This window comes from Carassius gibelio, chromosome A22, assembly GCF_023724105.1.
Source record: "Carassius gibelio isolate Cgi1373 ecotype wild population from Czech Republic chromosome A22, carGib1.2-hapl.c, whole genome shotgun sequence".
Lineage (NCBI taxonomy): Eukaryota > Metazoa > Chordata > Actinopteri > Cypriniformes > Cyprinidae > Carassius > Carassius gibelio.
Genome location: NC_068392.1, coordinates 13,137,231 through 13,163,155, shown reverse-complemented (window position 1 = coordinate 13,163,155; position 25,925 = coordinate 13,137,231). Strand labels below are relative to the sequence as shown.

At 37.1% G+C, this 25,925-nt stretch overlaps 1 protein-coding gene across 1 annotated transcript; it reads left to right on the top strand.

Annotated features, from left to right (window-relative positions):
* Positions 1-1,271: 1,271 nt before the first annotated feature.
* On the top strand, positions 1,272-24,121 carry LOC127943134 (ophiophagus venom factor-like). Its single transcript, XM_052539328.1, has 41 exons — positions 1,272-1,412; positions 1,684-1,710; positions 3,929-4,121; positions 4,226-4,388; positions 4,479-4,549; positions 4,629-4,720; positions 7,780-7,862; positions 7,943-8,030; positions 8,404-8,506; positions 8,602-8,716; positions 8,856-8,971; positions 9,580-9,723; positions 9,805-10,017; positions 10,099-10,299; positions 12,647-12,805; positions 12,879-13,008; positions 14,527-14,589; positions 14,739-15,240; positions 15,327-15,412; positions 16,148-16,287; positions 16,374-16,583; positions 16,720-16,786; positions 16,909-16,995; positions 17,148-17,351; positions 17,437-17,512; positions 17,601-17,760; positions 17,851-17,961; positions 18,940-19,084; positions 19,163-19,326; positions 19,413-19,568; positions 20,349-20,408; positions 20,510-20,600; positions 20,758-20,809; positions 20,901-20,988; positions 21,515-21,604; positions 21,701-21,806; positions 23,082-23,171; positions 23,250-23,333; positions 23,413-23,493; positions 23,568-23,715; positions 23,792-24,121. The coding sequence occupies exons 1-41, from the start codon at positions 1,336-1,338 to the stop codon at positions 23,934-23,936; spliced, it is 5,181 nt and encodes a 1,726-aa protein (XP_052395288.1). The 5' UTR covers positions 1,272-1,335; the 3' UTR covers positions 23,937-24,121.
* Positions 24,122-25,925: the final 1,804 nt, after the last annotated feature.

Genomic DNA, 25,925 nt, shown 5'->3' with positions numbered 1-25,925 from the left:
CTATGGCCTAATCCCTTCAAAGGGTTCACCCTCAGGAGTGAGAGCTTCGAAGGGTTGAAGGGTGTAGGGGACCTCAAACAATTGTTTCTTGAAGTGCCCTTCTGCATCATCATCACATGCCCACACAGAGGCACTGTCATCATGCAAGGAATCTGCTCAAAGGATCATGGGAGCCCGAAGTGTCCATCAGTTGTACCCTTCGAAATCCTTCATTCCGAAGGGCACTTAGAAGTGGACTGCTTTGAGCACTTCGGTTTGGAGTAACCCTTCAACATGGCGGACATGACTGTTTTACCTCCGAAGGGCCCTTCGGAAGGCGATGGATCCCGTTTGGAATGCAACGTAAATGTGGAAATAAATAAAGATCTCGCAAGAGGTCACGGAAACCTTTACAATGCATGCTAAAAACTAATAACAGTTAGATATTTCATATAATTTGGTACTAAAACAAAGAGTAGCAAGTTTTATGGGTGCAAATAAATAGTGGTGATAATTATATTGTAAAACATTTGCAACTGCTTTTAATCACTTGATTAGAAGCACCACAAAATTACATTTTAAAATGCATAGTATTTAAAATAAAAATAATGATCTGTAAACATTTGCTTTTTTACAACTCTGTAAGTGTGTCCCATCAGGCAATGAAAAGTTATTTCATGCACACTTGAACACTTGGATCAAATACAGGAAATATGTCATATAAGTAGTCAAGTGTTTAAGTGCAAAGACAGCTAGTGAAGGTATTTGGACAAGGGGAGTGTGTTGAATGTTGAACATTTCATGCACTGCACTGTTGCTGAGCGTTTAGACTTTGATTGTGAATGACAAAACTTTATATAAGTCATACACTGGTTGAGTGCATAGTTCATCAGTGTATAGCGCATAATTTGGGCCACAATAGGATTTTGGATACAATTGGTATGCAGCTTAATGTATCATCCCTTAGCCCTATTAGCTCAGGATTGATATTATCTGGCAACCTTGTGTGATTTTGAAATTTAGGTAATACTAAAACCATGCATAAAGGGCTATTGCAAACAACTTAGAAACACTCTACTTATGTGAATGGTGCTCAGATTTCTTGGGAAAATATAAAAATCCACTTTTAACATAATTATGTTGATAATAGTTGGAATTAGAGCTCTTTCTAATGCTGAAAGCCTGAATTTGTTTGATATTTGTCAGATATCTGGCCATCTGTTCGTGTTTATAAAGCAAATATTACACAAGGGCTTCTCAAAGTTTGGAGGTGGATTAGTGGGAGGGATATTTGAGGTATTTCAGCTCCCCTGCTGTTGTCTCTGACATACTGTGAGAGTTCAGTCCAGCAGGACGATGCTCTTTCCACTGCTGTTATGGACGGCGTTGCTCTGTCACATCTCAGACGGCCAATGGAGTTCCTCTCGAATACGGTGCATTTAATATTTTATTAATTTGTTTAATAATGTATAAAAAGTTTACTTTTATTCTCGACATTGTTTTATAATGTGTTTATCTGGTCAAATGAACAGCAAGAGGGCAGTCTGCGGAACTGATATGGGAATAGTGTATTAGCACAGAAATATATATATACATATAGTGTTGTGTATTTTGTGCTTCTAAAAGAATTTTGTGAATTTTTTAATGGAAATAGTGGTTCATGCTGGGTTCATCTGTAACTGAGTTTGTTATCTGTGTTTACAGTGATCCGGTCATCGACCAGTCTCCTACGTAAGTACACAACGGTCCTCTGTCCTAGGCCCTTACGGTTAACACACAGATGTGAGGGGTTGTTGGGGATGCGGAAGATTTTGTAAATATGAAATTATGATTGCATTATATTTGGTGCAATTTGGTAATATTTTTAACCCCAGATTGGCATCCATTTAAATTTCCAATGGGACGAGACCAAAGCGCTATTTTTTTGTTTGGACGTGTTAATGTTGAAAGGCCACAAAAAAATTTAACTACAGTTTTTTCCGTAAACCTACAGATAGAAACACAGTCCTTGCTGCTGATACTTTCATCCTGTGTAAAAAAATAAATTTGCCTTTTAGTCAATTTTATCGATTACTGACACAAGTTGTGTTGTAAAGCAAGGCAAAGTACAACTTCAGGGAAAGTCCAAAACGCTGTTTAATTACAGACTTCAAACTTATAACGATGACCAAACGACGAGTTATATAGAAAAGGAGTGACTTAAATAAAAAGACAGATCTGGATAATTAACTAAACACAGGTGATCGAGGTAAACTTATTAGGTTAAACGAGACCAGGAACATGACCAAATAAGGGTACACAGGAACTAAAACAAAAACGGAAGACAGGAAAAAACTGAAACAAAGTCTCCATGGCAACTAAAAGTGTGACAATTACATAATCTGTGATTTCGGAGGAACATTTTGATGAATAATCTTGTATAGTGTTTAGTCAGTTTAAACCTCGTGGATATCCACACATTTGGCTTCAGTCAGCATACAATAAAGCTAAAGTTTTTAATACACAGAAGTTAATAAATCAAGCTCATGGAAAACAAAGGAAAATCTTTTCAGTCAAATGTGTTAACTTAACGAACAGTTATAATAAAAATATTGGAATATCCTCTTGATTACACAAAAATAATGTTCTTTTTAGCAACATCATATGACCCCTTTAACACTTAAGGTGTGTTCGACATCGGCTGCGGCTGGATGCAACCGATCGGCGAGAGTAGCCGCGTGCAGGTGGGGAGGAGCTGAAAACGGAGATATGAAGCCGGACACGTTGTGGCTCCCGTAGTTTGCTGCAATTACGTCAGTCATGGCAGATCACGTGGCGATTGCTTACTTGATCGCGTTTAATGTGTGTATAAGTGGTGTTTTGGAAGGGTCTTGAATGTTGTTAAGTTGAAGTTACAGCAAGTTGTTAGCAGTTTGCTAACCACATGCAGGTGAAGTATAAACACAGCAAAATAAACTAAAGAATATGAAGAAACCAAACAAATGGAGGAACATAATGTATTATGTATCATTTGTATAGGAGCATACATTTATGACCACATTAGATTGTATGCTTTTAAGATTAACATTTTAGTTCTTAAAAATGCTCATTTGAATAGGTTATGCTGCTGAATACTGTAAAAGGTCTGTATAAAAAAGAAAGTCATGCAAAATAAACATACACAAACTTTATATTAACAATAAAGTAAATACAGTAAAACAATATTTAATAAATATGATTTATAAGATGAAGACGACATAAATACGTATTGAACTGTTTTAAAAGTCCATATGAGAATTTCTGAAACTGAAGCCGACTCGCAATAAACTTGAAACGCACGTCATCTGTGTCATCAGTGAATCCAGCCAATCGTGGATCAGTTGTGTCGTCATCAGAATCTGTGCAGCCGCTCTTCAGAAGCTGCGCTGGCTGAGTTCTCCGGCTACTCTCGAATCGCTCTCGTGGTACTTTGACGGCACACGTCACAGTCACGTGGCGTCAGCGCTGTATCAAGTCGGACAAAATTTCTAACCGGCATGCACTGCTTCAAGTCAGCCGACGATCGGTTTGCGCAAAACTGCATGAAGTCGAACAAGCCTTTCATCTTGACACACAGTCATGAGGGGCTCTCTTGTCACGTGACAGCAAAATTACCCAATACATGTTGGTTACACAGATTTAAAATTGATTTATTCATTTATTTAGTTTTTTATTTATTTAAATCTCTTTTTATTCTATTATTATTATTATTATTATTATTATTAATAAAGAATTTAAGGTCCCCAGTGGCTTTTTTTTCTAGTTCATAAATTCTAGACACTCTAGAATACTTTTTGTTTGTTTGTTTGTTTTTTGTTTTTTTTAGGTTAGACCACCTTAACATTTTTGATTTTGCTACAGAATAACTGAAAATTATTTTTAATGTGGGTACTGAAAATGTGTGTTATAGAATATGCATGTTCTTGTTTAGGTTTTCTGTTTTAGCTCCAGCAAAGATAAGACCTGGAACAAAACAGAGAATCCTTCTGGAAGGTCACAAACTGTCCCACGCATTAGAGGTCTCAATCACGATCCATGATTACCCAGCCTCCCAATCTTCCTTAATGACGGGCTCTGTTATCCTCAATTCAGACAACAACTACAGCGCCCTCAAAACCTTTGAGGTTAGGTTATCTATGAATGTGCCTGTTCCTGTTTAGAATAAAGAGTTACATTTGTTTAAATGGTGCATGCTCAACATAAACAAATGAAATGTTGTCTTATTTAGATCGATCCCAATTTGCTTCAATCAGATGGAAAGAAGAAATATGTGAAGCTAGTTGCTAAGTTTGGTGGTTACCATCATGCAGAAAGAGTATTAATGGTCTCATTTCGCTCTGGATACATCTTCATTCAGACTGATAAACCGGTTTACAACCCTGGAGACACAGGTCAGCTTTCACAAGTCTGAGCACTCGCCACACTTATCGCTCTTTTATAATTAATTTTGTTCATTTTTTCTTGATCACTGTATTTTTCAGTGCGTTGCAGAGCTTTTGTGTCTGATGCTGAATTCCATGCTGCTGAAAGGACAATTTCTCTGGAGATTCAGGTGACTGTCACTGTATTTGCAAGAAAATACTTAATTTTTCTGGAACAATGCTTTACATTACAGTTTGTACACATTTCAGAATCCAGACGGTATTGCAGTATATGGTATGTCCAGAGCCAAAGCAATCGACGGGATACTCTCTAACACCTACCCCCTCTCTTCTATAGTCAAGTATACACACAGAACAGAAATTTTATATTATTAAACCAGAAAAGTGATTAAAGTTTGTGCAACAAACTTTGAAGTTGGCTTGAGAAAGTCTAGCCTGAAAGTTTGAAGTAAAAACTTTAGATAAAAAGTAAAAAGTTTAGATGGATAGACTAGGTAGATGTTGATAGCAAAGTTGCTAATGTTTTTAGCATGACTGGCATATTTTTAGCATGATTAACATTGTACTAACATGTTTCTAGAATGATTCACATGTTGAGAGTATTTTGTAGCATGATTAGCATGTTGTTAACATGTTTCTAGTGTGATTTACATGTGGTTAGCATTGTTAGCATGTTTCTACATTAATTAACATGTCACTAGGATGATTACTGTGTTGTTAACATGATTAGCATGTTGCTAACATGTCTTTTAATATGATAAGCATGTTTTAGCATGTTGTTAACATGTTTCTAACATGACAAGTGTCAGCGGCCGAATGGGTCTATAACATTTAACTTTTGTAGCCGACTACGCCACCTAGAGTCGAAACTAAGACCCCAGGAACCCAATATTAAAACACAGGTTCTTTATCGGAGGAGGGAACAGTGGAAACCAACACCCAGAAATGCACAGTAGAACAATTTATTACCATAAAATTAGTTGCAAGAAAAACATCAAATTTATCAAACAACCAGCAAGTCCAAAGTCCAGATCTTCAGCTCGAGGGCAGGGTTTAACTCAGTCTCTACTAGACCTCAGTATTACAGCAGCTGTCCGTTAACACTCAGTCACACATAGAGATCAGTATCAGCCCGATGCTGGAAGACAAGAGGAAAAAAACTGCCAGCATACAATGTCCAATTCACATCAACAGTTTAAAAAAAAACGTATTAAATACAACTAAAACTTCCTTAACAATATCGGCCGATTCAAGATGTCACTCAGGTACAGTTATACACAACAGGATGGTTTTCGTCCGTTATGAGGCAATAAATTAAATTGGATAGGCGCACCGCAAGGTAGAAGTCAGAGCGTACTCACTGCATTAGAGGTGTGCGATACCGCTAGATTTGGTATCGATCCGATACCAAGTAAATACAGGGCCAGTATCGCCGATACCGATACCAATATCGATACTTTTTAATAATTAAGGTGGATGTGTCTTCAACCTAAATCTAAATTAATTTTCATGACTTTTAATTTGTTTTTGTGATTTGCATTTTGGGTTATTAATCAGTACTACAAAAGCTTTTGTTCAGAAACAACTTTTGGTTACTTCTGATTTATTTAAATAAACAAAGTTACAAAATGATTACTTCACAAATATAAAAAATGTAAAAACAAATTCTCTTTTCAAGTAGCATGTTAATAAAAAAAAAATTGCTCCTCTTTAGTGCACTTCTTTTCAGTATTTTTTTCTTAAAGTCACAAAGTTTTACTTCACAATATAAAACAAATTCCCCTTATACAAAATTCCTGAAGCCGACATCTTCCACTATGGAAAGAGGCTGCAGGTCCTTCACAATCATTTCTGATAGGCGCCTTGTAATATCCACTGCTCTTGGAGAATCAGCTATTGAAAAATAATAAAAATAATTAAGTCTGGTACACATCTAGGTGAAGTTTAAATATAGAAACTAGTATCCCTTTCACAGCTAACACAAAAAGGGTAGATCGGCCTGAAAATACAGCCATACAACGCTCCTCTTTCTCTGCCTCTGACCGACTGCTGTTAGAAATGCGCGGCTGAGCGGTGCGCGCGCCTGACTGCTGGTGGTAGCGCTAGTGGTGAGTCACGTGACGGTACAACACAGGAGAGGGGGCGGAGAGCAGTGTCGAGCACGAGCAGCACTCTTGAGAGCTTGCTCTGCTCTGTGACAGCAGCAGCATTTTGACAAACACGGCCAGGTCGCAAAACGAGAGAAACTGAAACTTAAGTATCGATATTTTCCCGTTGGTATCGATCAATACCGATACCAACGTTGGTATCGATATTATCGATATAAGTATCGATCTGCCCACCTCTACACTGCATGACTGGACAGCAACCCTGCTATCCAGTCCAATGTGTTCACGGCAGAAGAACCACGTCGTTTTCTTATCGTCTCCCAAAACTCCCGGTAAGCCCTCGCAGCCGGCCCTCAGCCCGTCTCACACGCTGCTACTCCAACAGTGCTCCGTGAATCGTCAACGTTGTGGTCACTCGTCTACCATGTGCTGCAGTCTCTCATAGCCATAGGCCGTCTCAACATGAGTGAAACACAAACACTCACCTCTGATGCAGGCACAACGTGATTTCTCACTCACTGTGTTGACTTCAGTTACGAATACACAATGCTGCCACCCCCCGTCAGTCACTGTTACGTCCTTTTATAAGGGAACAAATCACCCGCTCCGCCCAGTATCCATCACTTATTAGTTCATTAATCTATCAGGAATAGAGGTGTGGCTATAGGGAACTGTTTTCCAAATACAAACACAGCAAATCCACACAGCAAATCCACACGAAAGAAAAACAATTCACTCCAAAGAAAAACACAGCAATTAAACGTGATCATGCATATATATAAAAAATACATTGTGCAACGCCTTTACTCCACAACACCAGCATGTTGTCAGTATGTTTGTAACATGATTAGTATTTTATTTGCATGTTGTTGGCATGATTAGCACATTGCTAATCTTTTTTTATGAGATGATTATGATATGTTTTCTATGATATTCATTAAACTTTATTAGTAACAGACAGCTTAAACATTCTAAGTCTAATTGTACAAAAGTTTTGACACCCTTTTTGATAGTCTGTTTAATGAAAACCATTTGTAGGATCAGTTAAAAAAGATACAGCAACCCGAATCAGAGCAGTTTGAAGGTCTGTCCCAAATTGGTTGGTTGTAGCTTGGAAACTCTGCGAGGAGATACAGTCCAAATTTTGTTTCTGAAGAAGAATCTTAAATAGCATTTCAGTAGGTTGGCTTTCTCAAGCCAGCTTAATAATAATGAACTGACAAAAATGTATACTGATTTACTGTATACTTTAGATATATGGCTGCTGACTAAGCATCTTTTTGATTTGCTAGAGAGGGCAAGTGGAAAGTGGTTGCAAAGTTTGATCAGGGAAAAGAAAACATTTTCAGCCGAGAGTTTGAAGTCAAGAAATATGGTAAGCCCTTCATATTACATTCAGAATCTGCTTGATGTTTCTCTGTCAGTGGGTTAACAGCATTTCTTCTTTCTCCCAAGTGCTCCCGGCATTTAATGTCACTTTGTCTCCAAAGACATCCCACCTCAGACTAGATGCAGAAAATTTGGAGGTAGAAATAACAGCCAGGTGTGTGAATCAAACTCTGATGATCTCAAAGTATTTGGACATTTAAGTAACATTTACAATTTGCATGGATATATATATATATAAATATATATAAATATATATATATATATATATATATATATATATATATATATATATATATATATATATATTCAGAATGATTTCTGAAGGATTATGTGACACTGAAGACTGGAGTAATGATGCTGAAAATTCAACCTTACAGGAATAAATTACACTTTAAATTGTAATAATATTAGGCAATATTACTTTTTTTTACTGTATATTTGAATGTGAGTGTATTGACTTCTTACACCTGTGTTATTTAAATTGTCAAATATTTTGAGGTTGCTGCCATATGTGTTTTTTCTTCCAGGTATCTTTATGGTGAACCAGTGAAAGGTGTTGCATATGTGCTGTTTGGTATTGAAATTGATGGTGAAAAGAAGAGACTCACATCTATGAAGCAACTAAATGATGTAAGTGGTTTAACAAGGAAAACAAACTTTAGTTTAAGAACCTTAAATCAGCTTTATAGCACAAGACTCTTGTTACTCCATGTGTTATTTTGCAGCTGAATGGAGGAAAGGTTTGTTTGACTATGGAAGAGATAAAGAGAGCCTATCCAGACACAAACAGCCTACTGAGGTCTTCTGTGTACGTCAAAGCATCAGTTTTGACCAGCTCAGGTGGGAATATCATTAAAAACCACTCACGATCCAGTGGCAACTGCAAAGGAACCCATTGGAACCCCGTCCAAACTCTTTAGAATTATTACTGTGAGTTCTTGAAAAAAACCTGTCTCCCTTCTTCTCCTCCTTCTTCAAGGTAGCGACCTTGTGGAAGCAGAGAAATCTGGTATTAAAATAGTAATGTCACCCTACGTGCTCTCCATCAGGGACACACCAAAGTATTTCAAACCTGGCCTGCCGTTAAGCATGACGGTAATTTGAGTTTCTGTTGCCACAGTTACTGCTTGAAAAGGTAGTTAACCCTTCATATAGTTTCAAACAGGAATGGAGAAATGCAGCAAAAATTCCTAGCTGCTCTTTTCCATAAAATAAAAGTGAATGGTGAACACAGGCTGTCAAGCTCAAATTTTTTTTCTTTAAATATCATTCATATAGTGTAATAGCCTTAATTAATATTTTAGTTTAAGTTTCAGTAATTTTTTTAATTATTTAGATATTTTAAATTATAAAAATATATATATTTTATAAATTAGCTTTATTACATTTAAAGTTTTATAAATCTTTATTAATTTAACTCATTTTTCAGTTCATTTCTAATTTCTTAGTTCTTAGTTTTTATTCTAGTATTTTGTTATCTATTTAATAATTATTTCTTTTAACAAAAATGTATTGAAGGTCCATATTTTTATCTATATTTGATATCTTTTGAAGCCATAAAAGGGTTTTGTGTGACATTAATTGAAGTCATTTATATATATATATATATCAACAATGCAATAATGAAATCGGACTATATTATATATTGAATCCGGTTTCATGATTGCATTGTTGATATTAGCTCCTGCTGTTTTGTTTTTTAGGTTACTGTGAGTGACCACGACGGATCTCCAGCACGTAATATTCCTGTTAAAATCAATTTTTTTGAAAGCCCAATCACCGCACACAGCGGCTCCATCAAAGTCTCCATCAACATGCCTGAAATTTTCAGCACACAGATACTTAAAGTAAGTCCCTCCCAGAAATGCATATAGAAACAATACAACATTGTTTATGACTGTCAGCTGAATGTATGTATTGATGTATAGGTGGAGACAGCAGATCCTTCACTGAAACCAGAACAGCAGGCCATTCAAGAGATGCATTTGGAGCCATATGCCTCTTTTAATGACTTCAGGAACTACTTGCACATCTCAGTGGGCGGCAGTCGAGTGGTGGTGGGTGACACACTCAACATCCAAGCTCACATCAAATCTACCTCACCACAACAAAAAAAACTTGTGGAGCACCTGACATATGCCGTAAGTTTGTGACTGGGGACATTTTTGGAAAGACAGTTAATGGAATCTCAGTATTACTAACACTTATCATGGTTCCCGTAGGTCTTAAATAAGGGAAACATAATCCACGCTGTTAGGATGAATGTCAGAGACCTGGATGTCATAAACATTCCTCTGCTGGTAACCTCAGAAATGCTACCTGCATTTCGCTTTGTGGCCTACTACATTTTGCCATGGCAGTACAAGGCAGAAGTGGTGGCAGACTCTGTGTTTGTGGATGTGGAGGACCGGTGTGTAGGTTCGGTGAGTTTGTGTGACATCCATGACCAATTATTAACATAATAAAGATGCACATTCTAGCATTTTATGGTACGTTTTGGGGTCAAACACTGAAAAATACTACTTTCATTAGTTCACATCCTGCAAGTTTTAAATCTGAAAGTGCACTATAAAGTTATTGTCTTTCAAATGAAAGTGTAGACTCTGAATCATTGAAATTAGTCGTTTTTAAAATGAAATCCCAAGCTGTTTCATGTTGAAAACAACATGAGACATTAGCATATTGCCCACTCACTTGTTGGTCTTTTTGCGTTCATCTGAATGAAAATCTTAATTAATTCTTTGCCACTAGGTGCAGCTTTTTGAGCGGTAAATATTGTGGTTTCCCTGGTAATGCTGTACACAAAACAGTACTGTTCTCACAAACACTGCTTTATCAGGCATTACAGGGATAATAAAGTTAAAACAAGACCAATTTGACCAATCACCACCGATTAACATTACACAAAGAAAGGGTTTAGAAAAATGAATCATTGAGTGAATAGTTTGGGAGTCGTTGCACAAGTAAGGTAAAAATAAATGCATATTATAAGACAATGAAAGTGTTTTTTGACCTTTCATGCATGTCAACCTGTTGTTGGGGACTCCCAAAACCAAAATATGAACCTGTTGTTACCACTAATAGGGGCACTTTAAGAAACCTACTCTTATCCCAGAACTTTAAGAAAACTACAGACTGGTATCCCTTCTTCCTTTCATTGCAAAAACACTTGAAAGAGTTGTATTCAACCAAGTATCAGCCTTTCTCACAGAACAAACCTTCTGGACAGCAACCAGTGTGGCTTCAGAAAAGGACATTCAACCAAGACTGCCCTGCTCTTGGTTGCTAAAGCCTTAAGACTGGCAAGAGTGGTTTCCAGATACTTGCTGGATCTGTCTGCTGGTTTTGACATGGTTTACCATCCAATCCTTCTGTGAACTCTCCAAGTCCAAGTCACAACATCCAGCTCCCGGGGTGCCTCAGGGCTCAGTTCTTGGACCACTTATTTTCTCTGTCTACATGGCACCACTAGATTCTGTCATTCAGAAACAATGCTTTTCTTATCACTGCTAGGCTGATGACACTCAACTCAACCATCCTGATGATCCGACAATACGTAGCTGTTTGAATCTGAGCATGTCTAACAGATATTTCTTGCTGGATGAAGAACCATCACCTTCAGCTCAATGTTGCCAAGACAGAACTGTTTGTACTTTCAGGCAACTCAACATAAGATCACAATTTATCCATCCAGCTAGGCACATAAACATAACACCTTCCAGGGCTGCATTTCCCAAAAGCATCATAAGCCTACAGTATTAAGAAGAATTCCCTTTCTTTCGGAACATGCTTCACAACTCCTTGTTCAAGCTCTTGTTCTGTCCAGGCAGGACTATTGCAATGCTTTATTGGCAGGACTTCCAGCCAATTCTTTAACCATCTTCAAGAAAAGGCTAAAGACACATCTCTTCCATTTACACTTGACCCTCTAACTCTAGAACTCTCTCTTCTATTTCTATTCTCTCTACTTGTTTTCTTTTTAATTATTATGCATTTTTTTTATTTATCATAAAAAAAACTTGTCACTTATATTGTTACTATTTTGTTGATTTGATTGCTTCTATTGTTGTTATTTGTTAGTTGCTTCAGATAAAAGCGTCTGCTAAATATTTTCAATATATTACCATTCAGATTTAAAATAATTATAATAAAAAATGTATTCAGCAAGGTTGCATTAATTTGATAAAAAACGTATAACAAGCTGTAAATCAAACTTTCTATTTATTAGAAATCCGGAAAAAAGTTTCCCAAAAAGTCAAGCAGGACACCTGTTATCAATTTTTAAATCTGAAAATTCAGCCATTCCATCACAGGAATAAATTATATTTTAAAATGTATTACAAAACTAAACAACTGTTTGAAGGTGTAATGATATGACTCAATATTATTGTATTAAATGGTAAGCATAAGAGGCTTCTTGTGACCACAGATTTCTAATTGGAAATGTATATAAATTGTTAAATAAATAAAAATACAATCCAATTATTTAAATATTTAAAAGAAAAATTTCATAGAAGCAGTAATATTAATGTATGATTTATGATCCAAATATTTATTATATTTATTTCAAAACATATCATAAATGTGCCTCAGTGAAACATGTTATTCAATTGTGTAAGTAATTCTGCTTCTGGAATTTAAACCACTTTTTCAAAAATCACCAAAAAAGGCCAAATCAGTTTAATACCATTACTATTGCTTGCATCTCTATTCATTTCTATTTTCATATGTATGCAAACTTTTATTTTACTGTGTTTGTGATTGTATTAGCTTAGTGTTGGTCCAGTGGAGAGAGAAAAACTCAGTTCATACTCACCAGGAAGCAGCATTACACTTGAAGTGAAAGGAGACCCGGGGGCAAAGGTCAGCCTGGTTGCTGTGGATAATGCCATCTTTCTGTTGAGTAAAAACCGTCTGACGCAGAAGAAGGTAAGTGGTGATATAGTTTTCACTCCTGAATCTTCTCCAGAGCCTCGTGGATACTCATGTCTCTTTGTTTCAGGTGTGGGAGGTGGTGAGTCAGGGTGATATGGGCTGCACCGCAGGAGGAGGCGAGAATAATATGGCTGTTTTCAGTGACGCAGGACTGATGTTTCATTCCAGCACAGGGGGATACACAGACTACAAAAAAGGTCTTCACACACATACACAAAATTAACTTTTAATATATTTCTTCTAAAAAAAAATTTAATTACTATGAAGCTTGTCTCTCAATTCTTTTTTTATTCCTTCAGAATTCTGACTTCACAATTAAGTTTATATCTCACAATTCAGACTTTTCTTCTCAGAATGCTGCAATTATATATCACAATGCTGTGTCTCTTAATTCAGAAATGTGAGAAAAATGGCAGTTAAATTTTTTTATTTATTTATCCTGTGGCAGAAACAAGCTTACATACATTACACTACCGCTCAAAAGTTTGGGGTCAGTATAATTCCTAAAATGTTTTTGTGACTGTATTACAAAAATACAGCAAACAGTAATATTTTGAAAAAGTATTGCAATTTTAAAATGTAACTTATTCCAGTGATGGCAAAGCTGAATTTTCAGCATCATTACTCCAGTCTTCAGTGTCACATGATCCTTCAGAAATCATTCTAAGATGCTGATTGACTGCTCAAGAATTTTCTTATTATTAGTAATCTCAAAAACAGTTCTGCAGCTTAACATTTTTGTGGAAACCATGAGTCATTTTCCTTTGTATGGTTTATTTGAAGTGGAAATCTTTAGTAACCTTATATACATCTTTACTGTCACTTTTGATGAATTGGATTATGAATTTAATGCAACTAAAATCATACTGACCCCAAACTATTGAAAAGTAGTTTATATAAAACAAATCAAAGGCTTCAAAGCTAATGAGGACAGCAGCAACACAAATGGCATGAGTTTTTGGTCATACAAATATATCATCAAAAATCCAGAAGGAATACATTTCTTTGGCTGTATGCTGGCATAGGTTGCACATGATGTTAGTAAATAGATTGGTTAATGTTAACTGTTAGCCATATAACTTTAGGCTTCAGTTGCTATACAGCCAATAGTTTACCAATAAATAACAAAACAATTTATTGTTGGTTAAGGTTATTGTATTGTGATGACAGTGCTACCAATTTATCTCTTGAGCATGAACTTGACCTTCAGCATCCACAATCCATTCACCATCTTGGTTTCAAACTAGATGATTAATGGAACGAAATGTTTATCCTCTCCATTGCATGTGAGGCTATAAACTTGCAGTCATTTAATCAATCCAATGGACTCCCAATGGACAAAATCAAGACTCCCCTTACATTTGTCACAAATACAACACAAAATAGAAGTCAAATTGTTTATGAATGCAAATATTGGTTTGGAAACATTTAATCTTAAAGGTTTCAAAAAAGAGGTTTTCACAGTGATGCTATATAAGAACAATTTTTGGTTCCACAAAGAACCTTTCAATGAACAGACCAATTCCTAAAAGATCCACTTTTTCTTATTGAGAAGATCCTTTTAAAATCTAAAGAACCTTTATCAACTATAAAGAACCTTTTGTGCAATGGAACGATTCTATGGATGTTAAAGGTTCTTCATGGAAACCATCAATGCCAATAGAGAAATAATCATTCATTTCAAGAGTGTATTTCCGTTGGTTTGTTTGGAATAGATTGCTCCAGTAGATCTAGAAGACGACGTTCTGCTGCCAAACTGCAGCTCAAAGAGCAACTGGGTGAGTCTGTCATTATTAGATCAGAAATCCTTGAAAAGTTTGGTATGTTAGTTTGTTAGAGAAGTGGAGATATAGAAAGTGTTAGCAGAAGTGCTAGCTAAATATAAGCTAATGTGCTAAGTCATCCTAAACACTTTCTTTTCTCTCAGAGAAGGTATATACGGACGAGCTCCTGCAGAGATGTTGTGTGGATGGCATGAGGGAGATCCCCATGTCATATTCCTGCTACCGTCGCTCCCTCTACATCACCGAGGACTGGAGCTGCGTGTTGGCTTTCCTTCGCTGTTGCGCGGAGTACAGAGGGGAGGAGCTCGGTGTTGTCACCAGGCCTCCGACAACCACCCCTCCACCAACCACCACCCCTGCACACCCCACCATGGCCTACATTGAATATGTAGAGGAGCGTGTTTATTTTCGTGTTAATTCCATGCCAAAGCTTCTTGCTCTTCCTAAGCGTATGGGATCTTCTCCCATCCTTGAAGCGCGAGAGGACAGTTATGATGAAAACATCGTAGAAGAAGAAGAGGAGCAGGTGGAAGAGTTTGAGGAAGACGATTTAGCTGATTTAGAGGACATTTACGTGCGTAGCAAGTTCTTTGAGTCATGGCTGTGGACTGACATTAGATTACCCAGCGTTCCCAAGTCTAATGGGTAGGAGTTCGGCCTTTGACTCCATATAGACGTCTAATTTATATCATGTTTGTTGATAAAAGTGTCTTTCCGTGTGTATATTGCAGGTTGGCTGTACTTCCAGTGAACACCGTTCTTCCTGACAGCATCACTCAGTGGGGGTTTCTAGCCATCAGTGCTTCACCTCAGACAGGTAAACAGCTCTGTCCGGTTGTCTGTGTGGCAGAGCTTCTTCAAAGCCACAGATAGCAGATTCTAAAATTCCTGCACTCTTTTTCTAGCGCAGCCAAACAATAAATCACAACTGCTTTTATACACGTTCTATAAGCTAGAATAGAATACAGCCAATATTGTTTTCTTGACAATATTGTTTATTAAATTATGAATTTTAATACACAATTTGAAGAACATATGAATTACAAATTTTATTACTTCGTATTTATTGTTACATTTTATTATTATTAATTAATTTGCTTTTAATACAAATTTCTGCATATGACTTATGAATGTTTTCGTAATAATGATTTAGCTTTTAATGCGACATGTCAAGTTTATCTGCATATGAATTGCAAATATTTTTATTAATCAGTATTTAGCTTTTAATGGAACATTTTGAATATATCTGAATATGAATGACAAATATTTGATGAATTATTATTTAGCTTTTAATGCTGCATGTCAAGCATTTCTGCATACGAATTAAAATATTTAAATCAATAGTTAACTAGTAACTAGTGTTTAATAGTTAAACTAATAGTTAAAAGCGTTTAAAAATATTAAAAAACAAAACTGACAAGAAAAAGAAAAAAAAATATGCATTTGGCTGAATAACTTTAATAGCTTTAAAAAAAAAAAAAAACGTAAAAAATCAATTGTCAAAATGATTGTCTGAGAATGAGATTGTTCCTGGTTTGTTCCCGTCTTACAGGTTTCTGTGTAGCTGAGCCGTATAACGTCCGGTCGTCAAAGCCGTTCTTCATAGACCTGCGGCTGCCTCACTCAGTGTCCAGAAATGAACATGTGGAAATCAAAGCTGTGGTGCACAACTACAGGAGCTCCAAACTGGAGGTCAGTTTCACACCACCGCAAAACAACAACCACTTGCCCTCTTCAGTTTATCTGCGTCCCGACCTGAACACTGTGTCTGTTCGCAGGTCATGGTGATCCTGGATAAGACAGAGGACATGTGTAGCGTGGCATTTAGCGGACAGCACAGACAGCAGGTCTCGGTACCGGCCAGCTCCTCCAAGCTGATTTCATACACCGTCATCCCTCTTAAAACAGGAGAGCTCCCCTTGCAGGTCACCGCCGTCGCCGCCTCCTTCATGGGACAGGATGCAGTGAGGAAGAATCTGCGTGTGGTAGTAAGTGAGCTCCTAAAACCTGCTCTGTCTTGGACCTCACGCTTAATAATGAAAATATAGTATTTTGTTGATTGTGTTTTTTTTAAATGTTGGTGCAATAACTGTGTGGAATATGATGTTATATCTTGCGTTTTAGGTCGAAGGCATCCAGACGATTAAAGTGAGAAGCTTTGTGCTGAACCCCTCTGAGAAAGGAGACAGCGGTAAGGCTGGCTGTAAATAATATGCAAATAAAAAAAGTCTTGCCTTTGTAATTTCACACTTTATACATGTTTTACATTTTAACAGTTATATATATATATATATATAATTTCCTTCATGTCAGCTGGTAGACAGCAGATAGAAGTGGAGAAGATGCAGTTGGACGCCGTTGTGCCGAAATCCCTGCCGGAGACATTTGTTAACGTCAGAGGTTTGACATTTTATTAAGCAATATTCATAATATTATAGTAACTGAGTATTAACTCTCAAGTGCATTACGGATATTTGATGTCAGCTGTCAAGTGTTTCCCAGTTTTGCTTTTTCAGGAGGTTTTTTTATTTATTTGTATATAATTTCCCCAGGTGATTTGCTGGCAGACAGCATTGATAACTCTATTAAGGAGGACTCTCTGGCAGCGCTGATCCGGATGCCCGGCGGGTGTGTGGAGCAGAACCTGGCCAGAATCACGCTGCCGCTCATTGCCGCCCATTACCTGGACCGCAGTGGAAACTGGGACGAAGTGGGAATAGATCGCAGAGAAGAGGCCATCAAATACATCCAGACAGGTGCAATGAGACCTAAACAGGGATGAACATCGCCATTTAGATATTGAAACAATAAATGATATTTTTTAACTTTTTTCATACTCAGGGTATGAAAACCAACTTAATTACCGGAAAAGGGATGATTCATATCCTCCCTATTCTAAAGAAGGCACCAGCACATGGTATTAATCCCAGCACGTTACTTATTACAGCTTCACGTTTAACATTTCCCAGTAGAGTTCATGTGTCTTTATGTTCTGTCCATCTCAGGATCACTGCATATGTGGTGAAGGTTTTCTCCATGGCAAAATCATTTATTAGCGTCGATGAGAAGCATCTGTGTGGCCCTCTGGTGTACCTGCTCAAGAACAAACAGCATCCTGATGGGTCCTTTCGGGAGGACAACCCTGTCTACGACACCAGTATGACGGTGAGGATTCATAGCTATGTTTGTATTAACTGGAGTAGTTTCGTAATATACAGTGGAAGGGGAATACTAGCATGCTGTGTTGTGATACAGGGAGGCCTGCAGGGCTCTGAATCCAGAGTGTCCCTGACCGCATTCGTGCTCATTGCTTTGGCAGAGGCACAAAATGCTGTTACCTGCCAAGAGCCAGACCTCGACATACAGGTAACTTCAGTCTTTAAAACTGCTAAAAATGTGTATTACACAACAAATGTACAGGACAATAGTTAGATTAAATAATTAGGACAATAAAAGAAAACAAAGGATTATTACAATATCTATAAAATAAAGCTATACTAGATTATAAGGACAATAGCTAAATGAAATAATTAGGACAACTGATAAATTAAATAATTAGTACATATATATATATATATATATATATATATATATATATATATATATATATATTTTTTTTTTTTTTTTTTTTTTTTTGTATTTTTTTTTTGAAAGTATATTTTTCACTCTCTATAGATATATTTTTCAGGTCTGTAAGGCAAGTATACATAGTTTAGCGCTCAAGTTCACAGAGAAAGCATACCCTGTTTACTTTCATTATTTTACAAAAGCGCAATGTTTTGTTGCTATAGTGAGTTCACACATATTAACATAGAGGCTTTACAGATATGAAAGATGTATTACTCTTATTTGTATGACTAAATTGATGAAGTATTTTTAAGAGCAAGTGACCGCACTGGTGCCTCCATCTGTCCTGCAGTGGGCGCTTTCACACTTCGCACAGAAACTTGAATTGCGTATATTTTTCTAGGTTAACATTAGATTGAGCGGTCATGTAAAGTTGCTACTACTTACATATTTTAGATGATAAGCCATTTATGTCAATTAATGATAGACAAGCATTTGGATGTACTGTATTACCACAAAATCTAGTTGTTAACGATTTGTCCATCACGGACTGTGTGACAACACAACTTTTTTCCCTGCGACTAAGGGACTAATACAATTTTGGTCGACCAAGCCTCTTTTCATTGACTAAAGGTTAGTCGACTATTAAGGGGCAGCCCTAGAATTAAGTAAATTGAGTAAAAGCTAAATTAAATAGAACATAGCTAAATTAAATTAAATTAGGACAATTAGCTCAATTGTGGTACTGATTTTATTTTCTCCATTTGATCGTTGCAGGACAAATCCAGAAAAGCAGCAGTGTATCTAAGAGAGCATTTCCCCCGACTGACGAGGCCATATACAGCGGCTATAGCATGCTACGCTTTAGCTGTATCCAACCACGGCTGCATAAAGAGCATGTTACTAAAATTAGCTTCGCCTGGTACTTAACCTTTAAAAACAAACAAAATATCTCGCTTCGTATGGTCTTTTCTTTTTAATCTGCACTTTCTGTCAACAGATCGTTCCCACTGGCCTGACTCTAGTAATAATTTCTTCAAACTGGAAGCTACTGGTTACGCATTGTTAGCGCTGATCAAAGGTGGTCACATGGAAGATGCAGCCACCCCTTTTCGATGGCTGAACGAGAACCGTGGCATTGGGGGAGGATACGGCTCTACTCAGGTAAAAACCACAAGAAAAGCTTCACTAATTGTCTTCACTAATAATCTGTATTTAAGGTAAATTAATGACTGTTTCTCTCCCACCAGTCCACTATGGTGGTGCTCCAGGCCCTGTCTGAGTATCTGGTGAAGAGGCCTCCTCCTGATGACCTCAATCTGTTGGTGCAGCTCAGTGTTCCTGGTCGAAGTGACGTACGCTGGACATTCAATCCAAAAATGGCATATCAGGCCCGATCTTCACGGGTGCGATCTCCCATCTTTCAAACTCTCTTTTGTTGACACGAGTTATTATCAGAGTTGGCGTAACGCATTACAAATAACTGACACAATCCATAACAAACCCATAACAAATTACGTTATCAGATTACTTTTTCAAGTAATTAGTAAAGTAATGCATACATTTTTAATTTAAAAGAAAATGCCTGAGTAACGCCATTTACTTTGTTTTGCCATTTATTGAACAACAGTTCTCCTGTCCTCATGCTGAGAGAAATCAGGAGTAAGTGCGAGGCGTTGTGTGTTACTGTAGTTCTAGATTCAGCGTCAATATGCATTTACTCGTATCTCCTGCTCAAAAACAAAATTTTGAGCAAATTTCTCAAAATTAATAAAATCAGTGAAATGTAAACTCAGAATATGAAGCGAATGTGCAATAATTAACTGTTAACACAAATTCCCTTTTCGTATTTAATCACATTTTAGTAACCAGTATCTTTACTGCTGATTTTTATGATCCAATTCAACCATATTAATAAGCAAAAATGACTCTAGATAAACACAGCATTTCAGTTTATTTTATTTATTGCTAAGGTGTGTTTTCTTTCTGCGATCCAGAATGGCAGCACAGCTGAAAGGTTTATTTGAGCTGCGCCCTCTATTGTACAGACATAAATTGACATTTTCTTCAGCACGAGGCCGATAGGGGTAACACAATGATCCGGCAAACTCAGACAGACTTGTCTACAAGATAACAGAAAGGATAAAAGAATCAAGGAGGAAAGTCACTTTCGTTATCTCTTCCAGGTTCCTCTTGACCAGAAATTCACAGTGGAGGCTTCTGGGAAGGGCAAGGGAGTTTTGGAGGTGCTACATTCCCAAATTTACAAGAAAGTATTGAATTAGAATATAAAATCAAGACGTCATTTAGTTACAAACCTTTCTCTGTCGCGTTTTATGAATCCCAGGTAGTGACGGTGTACCACCAGCTTCCTGATGTGTATGAGAACAGCACGTGTAATGGCTTTCAGATGGACGTCTCCATCGCTGAGACTAATGGTGCGTTCTCGACTGGTTATACCCTAACTTAATACAGTAAAGAACCGTAATCGATATGCTGAGACATTTACATTTAAAATTGTTCAATATACAGCTCTTAGAAGTGAAAAAGAACAAATCATCTGATAATAAAAGATCACTCTTCGATCCATTTTAGAAAAAACCCCACCGGATGTAGAAAAGTCATACAGACTCAATATCAATGTGAGGTGAGTGTTTCCGTACAGATAGACATCTTTTTTTTAGATAGCTAAATTAACTAGTTCTGTACCCATAATTCACTGCTTTGCACTCCCAAAGGGCTCTGGAGGGGCGTCAAGTAAGGATGGTGATTCTGGACATCGGTCTGCCCACCGGCTTTGAGCCGGAAAACTCAGATTTAGAGATGGTAAGACCAAACTCATGACATAATGTAGCATTACGTTAGCAATAGCAGCTAATTCTGAAGCTAACTGTGTTGTTGCCTACCTGACACCATTTTAAGGCATACATGTGTGCTCCAGACATGAATGGTCTAATTTTGGCCAAATTCAGCAGCACTGCATGCATCTATCATGGAGAATTCCCATAATGCACTGCGGCTAGCTAGATCCACAGTAAATGTTGATTAGAAATATTATAATAAATATCAAATTTTAATACCAGATTTTTCTACCTAACATTTTTGTGTGTTTGGTATTTAATGCTAAGAATGTTGTGCTTTTAGCTTATCAACAAATTAACATCAAGCTCTACTGGAATCAATGTTAACTGGGTCTATTTGTGTGGTGCACAGATTGCTAATTATAAAGAGCACTTAAAATCTGTCACCTTGACAGTTAGGATGCTAACTATGTAGGCAGCTACCTATGTAGACAGTAAGCAAGGCAACTTGTTAGGTTATAGAAGAAATAATGTCTAGTGTGATTTTCTAGCTCACAAATTCAGTGGATCGCTACATCAACAACTTCCAAGTGGTGGACAACCTGAGCGACAGAGGATCCCTCATAATTCACCTGTTTAAGGTAACCTAACAACCACCCTTATAGTTCACACTTGTGTAGCATGATGTCAATGAAGGTATCATTGAACGTTTGTCTTTGTCCAAATGTCCCGGACAGGTGTCCAGTACTCAGACAGACACGATCTCGTTCAGACTGCATCAGAAATTTAAAGTGGGACTCCTTCAGCCTTCTACTGTCACAGTGTACCAGTACTACAACAAAGGTTCATACACACGTTTACTTAGCTATGTTTGCTAAAGTGCACTTCTAACCTAAACCCTTAAACATAATACTTTGGCATCCATCTCACCTCATGTTGTTTCTGTTATAGGCATAAATAGCTTAAATTCTGAGCAACTGGACATGCAATTACTTTCATAGAAATGAACAGCGACATTAGCATAAAAAAATTATTAATGCAATTTAAAATACTTAAGTCCATTCATTCAGAACATGTTTTTTTAATTAAAAAAATGCAAGAAGCAGGGTACTGGAATGGGAAAAAGAATGTTTTTGAATGTCCTCTTTTGAAATCTGGAGTGCTGCGTTTTATGCGCGAAACGTAAATATTAAAGGTAGGCTAGGTGATTTGGGAGTGGCAAAAGCAAGCTAAATTTGACAGCATAAGATCTCACCCTCCCTGCAAATTACTCTCCAAAGCCACGCCTCCTCCAAAACACAGGCTAACCAGCGACGAGATGAGAGACGGCGTTCGTGTAGGGTTGAATGCAATGCTGTCAGATTACCTTACGTCTCATTCACCAGTGAGAAAACTTTACAGTACAAAGTGCATAATATTTCAATAATAACGCGTTCCGTTCTTGTTCTGTGTAATGGAAAGTTCTGATGATGTGATAGCCCTTGGAGCAAGTGATATGTTTGGACGAACATTTTATGTTCCTATGCTGTGCGATCCACAGACGATACAAATAAAAATAAATACATTTAGACCACTTTACTCAGTGATTGTTATCAAGATGTAAAGATAGATTCGACCTTGCTAGCAAAAACATTGAATCAAATCACCTACCCGGTTTTTAACATAACCTGCGTGATTTTGTGAGGTCAAGACATTTTAAACATGCTTTATGTCAGGGGTTTTCAAACATTTTTGTGCTATGTACCTCTAAATATTATTATTTTATTATTAAATATGATAAATATTATGATAGTATTAGTGTTCCTGTAGCTCAAGTGGTAGAGCTTTGCGAGATTGCGTTATCAAGCGCAAGGTTGGGGGTTCGATTCCCCAGGAACACATGATATGTAAAAATGGATAGCCTGAATGATCTGTAAGTTGCTTAGCATCTGCTAAATGCGTACGTTTAATTTACATTTAAATTGAATTTATCTCCTTGCAAGGGACTCCAATTGTAAAATAAGAAATAATGAAAATCTACGTTCTAGTAAAATGAACTCTAGTCATCATTGTTGTATATACAATGTCAAATGCTAGTTAGTTAGCTTGCAGGGCTAATCGCGCTCTCTGTTGTTTCAGATAAACGCTGTAGCAGGTTCTACTCTCCTCCCGAAGACAAACAGCAGCTTGATCAGATCTGCAAAGACAGTGTGTGCCGCTGCTCACAAGGTCAGTTTAGCAGGACTGCCTTTGTGTTTTCAGAGTCTAACATAACCAGTTATAAAACCTTTATAAACCTTTCTTCAGGTGACTGCTGTGTACTGAAGCAAGACTCTGCATCTTTTAGTAAAGACCAGCGAAAGGCCGCAGTATGCGATGGATTACATCACGGTGAATGTTTTTTTTGAGGAAAAAGCCATCATGTCAGTCACGTCATGATCTCTTCAGTAAACGTGTGTCTCTTCTTCAGCGTACAAGGTCAAACTGATCAGCGTCAGCCAGAGTCACTACGACCAGTATGAGATGGAGATTGTGGAGGTCATCAAAGAGGGTACGTCTACTAGAGTCTGGTTTCCTGTCATAAGCAGTCGTCTGGCTCATGTATCTCCATCTGTGCTCGTTTAGGGACTGAGGAAGGGCTAACTGAGCAGGAAAGGAGGACGTTCCTCTCTCATGCGAGCTGTAGGACAGGACTTGATTTGAGAGAGGGACAGGACTATCTGATCATTGGGCCCATCACTGATGTTTGGCACGCAGGGAGCACGTCCAAAAAGTGAGTAGCGTATTAGCACTGGAAATGAATCTATTATGGTTTGTCTTTCATGATTCGGCTGTGTTTTCTCTCTCAGGTATGTGTATACGCTGGGTAAGGACACGTGGGTCGAGCGCTGGCCGTCCGAGTCTGAATGCGGGGCTGGATCCACACTGGAGGAGAAATGCGGCGCGCTGAAGAGCTTCGAGAAGGCAATGACAGAAAGCGGCTGTCAGACTTGAGACAGATGTTGGCAAAACTGGATTCTGAGTCTGCAGCTTTTTACGATGCATTAAAAAACAAACTAAAAAAAATATGCTAACAGCCAGTTATTTACTGCTTCGTGTGAAACAGGATGATTGTAAAAACAAACTAATAGCTCCTGTTATACTGTACGTATATGAAAGATAAGTGTTACAAAACCGTACTGTTATGTTGTATATATTTTTACATTTTTTAATGAATTATTTTATATTTTTTAATTGAATTAGCTAAAAAGTATTATTCATTTATTAATATAATGTGAAGTAAAATGTCATTTAAAATCCAGCCATGGAAAAAAATATTTATCATGGCCATGAATTAAGAATTCTTTTAATTAATTGGTACAACATGATCATGAATTATTGGAAATACAACAACTAAACCAATTAAATTAACAGGCACAATTTAATGGAATTAACACAACAACAACAACAAAATTTTAATAAAGTAAAACGAGGGAACAAATTAGTACAGCATGACATTTAACAAAAACCGACAAAAGAAATTTGGCCACATTTGACTGAAGTTAAAATGAGGGAAAACGTTAGTACAGTCTGGGCACGATTTAACAAGGGGACAAAATCTAAAAATTATGATGATAATAATAATTAATACAATTCGGGTATGATTGAAAGAACTAAAAACAAGGGAACAAAGTGGTACAACGTGGTTAGAATTTAACATAACTACATAAGGAAACAATTATTACAACGTGGCCAATATTTATGGTTTGATATTAAAATGAGGGAATGAATTCGTACAATGTGTCACTAATTGAAAATAAATTATTAAATAAATAAATAAAAAACCAACAGAGGGCGCAATTTAACAAGTGTAAGCCGTGAGATCCTATTTTCCAGTATATCGGTCAAAGAGTCAGACGTCACGTTTCAAATGTATACAATCATACAAATAGTTTAAGGTGAAATTCATTTTAAATCGCATTTTCAAAACAGTGCTCACGGCTTCCTTATATGTTCACGCACTCAACCCATAACGGATTGTGTCAGTACAAGTGTGTGAAAGACCCTGAGAGTTTAACGTCTAGTCATAACAACACAGAGGAAGCAAGAAACAGTGCCCTGGGCCAGCTTCTACTGAAGGGCACTGCCAGAGAGGCGTCCTGTCTGGATCGTCTGCTTGTTTTATGACATTTACAGTAAGAGTATGTCCTCATTCACTGGCTCGAACTGTTATAGTGCCATTACAAACCAGGCATGGTGCCAAAGAGACAATTACTCCCAACATTACACACACTTTCTCCTTCCTCCTCTCGCTCCGTCCCTCGTCTCATGCGCCCCTTCATCTCAACTCACCTGCCAGCTCTTTAAAGTACCATCAGGTGTGTAGTTCAAAGATAACCTGTGCGGTCAAGCCAAAGCCAGTTTATCTAAGACAGACCAGAGTTACGTATGACTGGAAATATTAATGATGTTGAGGAGACTGTGTTTCCCAGCACATGTATGACTGGCTTTTGTATGGAATTAAAAATCAAGCCTGATTTACCGTCTTCCACCCAGATACGAACTTAAAATGATCAACCAAAACTACGAGAATAGTTTAATTGTTCTTCAGTGTGATAGAGAGATTTTTTTGTATTGTTACTTTTGTATTGTTACTGTAAAGTCATTTCATCTCACAAGCACAGACTTGCGGCGCTCAATCTCAACATAAACACACATTCTTCAGCTTTTGTGGATTCTCTTACACGCTTATGATCCACAGCTTCTTATACACCAAAATCTCTTTTACAGTATATTAATATTTATATATTTATGTTTAATAATATTTATTTTGTTTATAGTTTTTCTATATATTTTTTTACTCTTCACAATAATTTACGTATTTTATTAGTATTTTATTTATAGTCATAAAAAAATTAAGTAACTATATTTATAAATTTCTTTAATTTTTTTTAATTTTTTTTTTATCTGAGGCCTAAATCTCAGTATTTAATCAAACTGACA

What these genes read in the sequence shown, in the direction of transcription:
- LOC127943134 (XM_052539328.1), top strand. Translation starts at nt 1,336, where the DNA reads ATGCTCTTTCCACTGCTGTTATGGACGGCGTTGCTCTGTCACATCTCA. An exon ending in GTTTGAAGTCAAGAAATATG is followed by an intron (nt 7,863 to 7,942) that starts GTAAGCCCTTCA and finishes CTTTCTCCCAAG; the next exon opens with TGCTCCCGGCATTTAATGTC. An exon ending in AGCCAGACCTCGACATACAG is followed by an intron (nt 17,962 to 18,939) that starts GTAACTTCAGTC and finishes TGATCGTTGCAG; the next exon opens with GACAAATCCAGAAAAGCAGC.